This window comes from Apium graveolens, chromosome 2, assembly GCF_009905375.1.
Source record: "Apium graveolens cultivar Ventura chromosome 2, ASM990537v1, whole genome shotgun sequence".
NCBI lineage: Eukaryota > Viridiplantae > Streptophyta > Magnoliopsida > Apiales > Apiaceae > Apium > Apium graveolens.
In genome coordinates this window covers 30,246,497-30,253,826 of record NC_133648.1, presented here as the reverse complement: position 1 = coordinate 30,253,826, position 7,330 = coordinate 30,246,497, and the positions used below count along the sequence as shown (strand labels likewise).

Sequence of the window (7,330 nt, the reverse complement as noted above, 5' to 3'; positions counted from 1 at the left end):
TAGCCTTTTGACATGAGTCACAAAGACCATCAGGAACAAACACTGATTTTGGCAGTCCTCTCACAAGATCTTTCTTGATCAGTTCATTTATCTTGTTGAAGTTTAAATGAGAGAGTTTCTTGTGCCAATTCCAGCTTTCTTCAGTTGAGGCTCTACTCACTAAACAGATTGCAGAACCATCAGAACTTGTTGAAAGCTTAGCTTCATAAATGTTACCACGCCTGAATCCCTTCAGAACAATTTTTCCTTTAGATTTACTAACTATTTCACAATGTTCTGCAAAGAAATCAACATGATAACCTCTGTCACAAATTTGACTTATACTCAGTAAGTTGTGTTTAAGTCCTGAGACCAGAGCTACATCTTTAATAATGACATTCCCAAGATTGATATTGCCATATCCCAAAGTTTTTCCAATGTTGCCATCTCCATAAGAAACACTTGGGCCAGCTTTCTCCACAAAGTCTGATAGCAGGGCCTTATTTCCAGTCATATGTCCTGAACATCCACTGTCCAGAACTAGAATATTTTTCCTGTTGCCCTTTGTTTCAGCAGCTTCAGAACTGCTCTCAGAACTTGATTTATCAGCATTTGCCATCAATGCATAGTTCTCCTCACTTTCAGAGTCTGAGGTGTCTGTCCAGCTTTTCTGCTTTGTGACAAGAGCTTTGCCTTTGTCATTCTTGGTCTTCTTGCAATCAGGAGATATGTGGCCTTTCTCACCACAATTATAACATTTAACATTAGCGTAATCTCCTCTGTCAGACTTTCCTCCTTTTCTTTCAGATCTTCTGAAATTCTTCTTATCAGAACTTATGCCTTTCCTGGAAAACATCTTTCCCTTCCTGAACTTCCTGTATGCAATCTTTGTGATTCCTTTCACCATAAGAGCACACAGCTTCATCATCTCCTCATCAGCATCAGTTTCAGGCAAGCTTTCAGAATCTGAGTCATCATCACTCTCAGAACTTGATGACTCAGTATCAGATTTTATGATAAGAGCTTTACCCTTATCTTTCTTTGAGGAAGGTGGTTTGGGGGATTCCTCTGTTTTGGTAGGCTTAGTTGGAGTTTCTGTGTCAGACATGATTGTGTTTGGATCTTTAACTGTATGTGTGTTAACAGATAGCTCTGATACCACTTGTTAGGTCACACTTTCACTGTAGAGGGGGTGAATACAGTGTTTATTACAATCAAATCAAACTTCAAGAACTTATGTAACAGAAAACAAACTTTATTTAAACAATAAACTCTGTTACAATCTGGAACTGTTATCTCTCAGTGATGAACAAAATATCACGAGAGCTTCTAGAGTTATAATAAATAATATTCTCGATAATAATAACACCTCTAGTGTAAACTCTATTTCTGTGTTTATATACTACACAGTTACAAGATATTCGCTAATTGATATAGAATATAATTCTGCTTCCTAAAATATATCAATCAGATATCTTCTATTCCAAGTATTCCATTCTTCACGGAATTCCTTCTTCATGCATATCTCTTCTTATGTTTATCTTGATCTTCTTAACTTTAATCAGCTACTGTCCTTATCTGATCGTCCTTCAGCACTTAAGTTCTGATATCTATCTCCTGATAACATAAGTACTGATATCCCTTAAGTTCTGACTTCCAGTACCTTAAGTTCTGACTTCCAGTATAAGTACTGATCAGTTAAGTACTGATTTGTTCTGTTCAAATAAGATCTGAAATCTAAACATAAAACATATTAGCCATGACATTATCAAATATATCTAACAGATTATTATCATTATTTTTGATCTCTGACCAGAAAATAATATATTTGTTCATTGAAGCAGCATTAGTCCCCTAACTTGGTAGAATAGTGGATTGGTGTCTGTCATATAACCTATTAATGAACTCTGTTTTATTTGTTTTTTACACTGCATTGTTGTCATTAAACTTGTGTAAATCAAATTAAATATACCTAGTCCTATGTTCTACTCAAAATCTGTCCGAGAAGGGCGAAATGCACCTTACTCATGCTCTTTGGAGTAGGGAGGCCCTTGGACAAGGCAGACAGTTCAGTTTTGATATTTCTACTTGAGAATGTACCATCTCAGTGTTGTGGTATTAATTTGTTCAATTGTGTAGCAGGTGCTCTTTTTTGGTGAAGCTCATCAACTTCCAAAATACAGGACTGAAATGTGGGAACTTCTCAGACAACAGCAACTCTCAGTCTGTCATTGCGACCATAGTTATAGCTTGCTTTCACTGCTGCAGTTTCTCGGGGTCATGCTCATAATGGAATACAGTACTTGTAGTTGTCTAATAATGGACTGATATTATGGATCGAAATACAGTACTAGATGTTTGTTCATGTAGTGTAATATTTAACAGTCTGTATTGTCATTCAACTCAGCACTATTATGAGATCATTTTAATTCTTCATTAGTGTTATGGAAATCTTTAAATTTGAACTTGTTTTCCTGACAACCAAGGGGTACATGTTACCCGGACTTAACTAAAAATTTATATATGTTACTCGGACTCAAAGGTCCGAATAATACATGTCCAAATATGGGATTCGACAACACACATTTCAAAAATTATAATTAAGAAAATAGAGATTGTTATATTTCAATTTTAAACTTTGCCCTTCCATTTATAATATGTACAAGCTCATAACTCATATGAATCTCTTTAATTTTAATAACTTTTTTTATGTATTTTTTTAAAATTTGTAATTGGAAACCTGAACCATCTTTATTGTAAAAAAATTATAAATTAAAACATTATATTTTCTAAAAAAACTATTTAATTTGCAATTTTTACACAACCCCAAATGACAAAACTCCATCCAAATGAGGTAAGGGTTGAACCCTTCATTTCCTAACCCTTGAATCCAAACAAGGTAGGGGTTCAATTTAACCCAACTCAGCCCAACTCAGCCCAGCCCAGCCCAACCCAACTCAACCCCATCTCTCCTAACCCCCCAACCAAATAGGGCCTTTTGGGGCATCTGAAATACACAGTATTAGAAATTACCGTGTTAATTTTTTTATTTTTCAAACCAAACACAGTTTTTATTTTATTTTCAAGGAAGTTAAAGTTCCCTAATCCAATTACAATGAAACAAACGAGGCCATAGTCACGACAAGAGGTTGCCTATATTTATAAATAAGAAAAACGTACTATTGAAAATAATTTTTTTTATATAATCTCTATATTTTTATTTATAATAATAATTTTTTACTAAGGATTTCATATGACAGGAGATGCTCTTATCATTCTCCTTTTCTCTCTCTTTATTTTGGCAATAAAATATGTCTCCTTATTTAACCCGGTTGCAAAGCTGAAACCCCCAACTCACAAGAAGCAGATCACCACTCTCCCGCCAAAAATCAAAACAAACTCTCCCACGCTAAAACACGCCACACTCTCTTATCCTACGCACTTTCTCACTTCATCCTCTTCTTCTCCACCTCTCTCTCTCTCGCCTCTCTCCACAATGCTTCTCTCTCTAGAAACAGACAAAAAACAAATGCTGACCTTCGCATCTCTCTCTCTCCTCCTCCTTCTCCTCACTACCTCCACCGCCTGCACCACCATCGGCGTCAGCTACACCGCCTCCGACGCCGCCTCTTCGCCGGAACACATCGCCGCCTCTCTCCGCTCCCACCGCATCTCCTCCGTGCGTCTCCAAGCTCCACAACCTTCTGTCATCCGCGCATTCACCTACTCCAACATCTCTCTCCTCCTCGAAGTTCCGAATCATCTCGTCTCATCCTTCGCTTCGAACATCTCCGCCGCGAATCTCTGGCTCTACACGCACGTCGTTCCGTTTTATCCGCGCGTGCGAATCTCCGCGATCTCCGTTGGTTCCGATATCGTTACTGCTTCTCAGGTTGATCTCGCTGATTTACTCATTCCAGCGATTCAGAACTTGAAGCGATCGCTCGACTCGCTCGGAATATCGGAGATTTCAGTTTCGACGACGTTTTCGTTCATCGATATCATCAATAACTCTTTCCCGCCTTCTTCAGCTGAATTTCAGGAACCGATTAATCAGCTGTTAATCAGGCCTTTACTCCAGTTTCTCGAAGAAAACAACTCGTCTTTCTTCATAAATCTCTATCCGTACAAAGTTTATACACTCAGTGCAGAAATTCCTGTCGGATTTGCTCTTTTTCAAGATCATCCGTACAATTTCCGAGACGATTCTGTTACTGGAGTTCGTTATCGTAATTTGTTTGATATGATGGTTGATGCTGTAATTGCAGCGATGACGGTGTCAGGTCACGAGAATATTCCGTTAGTTGTGACAGAAACAGGCTGGCCTAGTTATAACAGTGGAACTGAGCCGGAGGCAAGTCATCATTATTCGGAGATGTATTATCAGGGATTGATTAATCATTTGAAGTCTGGACTTGGTACTCCGTTGCGAAAGGAAGGAGTTGCTGAAGCTTATTTGTATGAGCTGTTTGATAACGATACTACGCAAGTTACTGGCAGTGGGATGCAGAATTGGGGAATTATGTATCCTAACTTGACTATGAAGTACAATATCGCGTTTTCTTCACATTCTAGGAGGTTTCATGGAGGTGCATTTGCAGTAATGACTGCTGTTTTCTCGGTGATTTCTGCCCTATTTTTGTTGTAGAATTGCGATTGTATCTTGTTGTTGATTGATGTGTTTGCTGTCTATAGATTGATTACTTGTTGGTTAGTTTTTGTGAAGTCTTGAATGTGAATATCTTGCACTGTGAATGTTAGAAACTTGGAGGGAAGGCTTGACATGTGAGTTACTTGATGTGGTTAGGTTACAGTAATCGGAGCAATTGAAAAACACTGTCTAGTTGTTCAAGTTTGATGTAAATGATACATGTTTGATGTTAAAAAATTTGAGTTTTAGGTCATATTTGCTGCTTTACAGTTTGTTTTATATTGTATGCTGAGTGTATGAAAGTCATTACTGGATTTAGCGGTTTAGGTCATATAAAATGTATCATTTCTGCATATTTGCTTTATGTACAAGATAGAGTTGATAGCTACTCTCCAAGTAGTTTCCTGTTAAGCTGAATTTGTTTATTTCCTTCTGTTATCGGTTTAATTTTCATCTGGTTAATTAAGTAGATGTTTCACTTCTTTATGAGCTCAAGTTTTAGACTTCAATTTAAGATTCTGGGCAGCTCCTGGCTGTTCCTTGAGTGCAGTTTTGAATACCAGCATGTCTTTGCTATTAGGAGGCTAGCTAGCTGTAAGTTTTCTTGTAGGTGAATTAGATGTGCGCTAAACTGAGCCTTGTCCATCAGTTATGGCTTTCCCTCTAATTGTTATCCCTTAAAAAATTGTAAGTTTAATCCACTGCTTGAGGTCTGATCCCTAAGCTTTTAGGTTTAGTTATGCTATAATTTTTCCACCAAAATGTTTGGTTCACAGTTTGGCCGAAAGAAAGAGATAGGATAAAGAACACAGATCCTGATGGTATTATTTTGTTGAGGCCTCCTCTCTTTACAAATTTTTAGTTCTTGCAGCTCTTAATTCCTGCATTTAGCATACTTCAGCTGATTCCTCTTATATAGTGTAACATAGTGCATTAAAAATGATATTGCCACTGCATGTACTATACTGTGTTCTTAGCTTGATAAATACCCTTGTTAAGCCTGGGATGTGTCGGCCGGAGAATTTGCCATCTCCAACCTTGCAGAAAACAGATGTTGGTATTACTATTTACTACTGTATTTGTTTCTATTACTGCTTGCCTTGTCTAGCATAGCAGCATTGATAAAATTTTGTTTTACTGAAGACAACTAGTGATGCATTGACAATTAGGAACTTAGTACTTCCTCTGTTGAGCTCTCTCACATTCCTAGTAATTGCTTAGCTGAGAGTAGTTTTAGATAGAGGTGCATGTAAAATTCACTAGCACTCTGCACTCACAAGTGAAATGCAGCAGTTACACTTACACATGCAATGAAGAGGTATGTGCATTATATATACAGGAGCACCTAGGGAGCCTAGTTGAATAATTAAATCAAAAATGCATTCACTATGACTGAGCTTTCTGTTGGAGCGAAAGGTATTGTTGTATTGATAATCTGCGCAGGACAGGCTCGGGGAATACATGCTACATACATATGTTAAGTAAGCGCTTCAATATCTCACCAGAAAACAGAGTCCTCTTCTGTTGCGTGACTTTGTAGCATAATATATAATATGGGCATGATTATTTATTTGTTTGTAATATCAAGACATCATACGCTTTACTGTGAGATATTTGGCCTTCAAGTTATATTCAGATCATTGTCATGCTTGCATTGTGTGTGTATGTGTGTGTGTGTGGTTGACTAGAGCCTGAGTGGATCTTGAAAAAAAGAAAATAGTTCTACGATCTAGTTTTTATACGTTTGGTAAGTTACAGGTAAATTTTATATTTTCAATTTTCTCCTTTCCACTTATATTTGTTAATCTTGGTTTTATTGTTTTTAATCCTTGTGACCTTTCTCAGCTTCTGCTCTTGCAAAAATCATTGAAAAACACTAGGATACTGACTTCCACTATCAACTATAACCAATATATCTTTTAAACTCAACTTCGTTCCTTTATGATTTATTATGAATATTAGGTTTTAAATCATTTTTTACAGAGCTGCCAATGTTTCTCATCCCACTGTCTTCTTTTTCTTTTCAATGGAAAAAAATAATTCTCTTTTACTTGTATGTTCAGTTTCTTTGCGAATTTCACTTCTAGAGACATATTTGATTTTAGAAACTAAAGGCTATTAATTGATGAGTTACTGCCAACAGTTAAGAAACCTAAAACCGAACAAAATCAACGTATTATGCATGCAGCATGCAATCACTTATATTTTGGTAGGTCTTTCATCACTTGTCACTTGAGACATTTTTTCCAGAATTGGTAGGAATTAAAATGCGAGATACTTAATGAGATAACTAACAATGTTTATACCTCTTCTTTTGACCAAATTAAATTTTGAACTTTATTCTATTCCTTCTAAACAAATAGCAAATTTTTCACTATTGATAGGAATTAAAATGCGAGATACTTGATGAGATAACTAACAATGTATGCCTCTTCTTTTGACCAAATTAAATTTTGAACTTTTATTCTACAGTATACCTTCAAAACAATTAGTTACTAGAATACCGACTTGCCGTTTCTAAAACAACAGAGATTTGGTTAATCTACCAGAAAGTTTCGGCCCTTTTTAAGTTCAGGAAAGTTTGAAGCATGTACTATTTCACATATAATGGCCAAAGCACCCTTTGAAAATCTTGGTCTTCTACAACTTGATCACAAATAAATGCAATTCCACACTACATGACTCACCTACCAGAATCGA

At 36.6% G+C, this 7,330-nt stretch overlaps 1 protein-coding gene across 1 annotated transcript; it reads left to right on the top strand.

Moving 5' to 3' along the window:
* Positions 1–3,327: 3,327 nt before the first annotated feature.
* Positions 3,328–4,942, top strand: LOC141705883 (glucan endo-1,3-beta-glucosidase). The gene has a single exon (XM_074508749.1). The coding sequence runs from the start codon at positions 3,476–3,478 to the stop codon at positions 4,625–4,627; it is 1,152 nt and encodes a 383-aa protein (XP_074364850.1). The 5' UTR covers positions 3,328–3,475; the 3' UTR covers positions 4,628–4,942.
* The last annotated feature ends 2,388 nt before the right edge of the window (positions 4,943–7,330 follow it).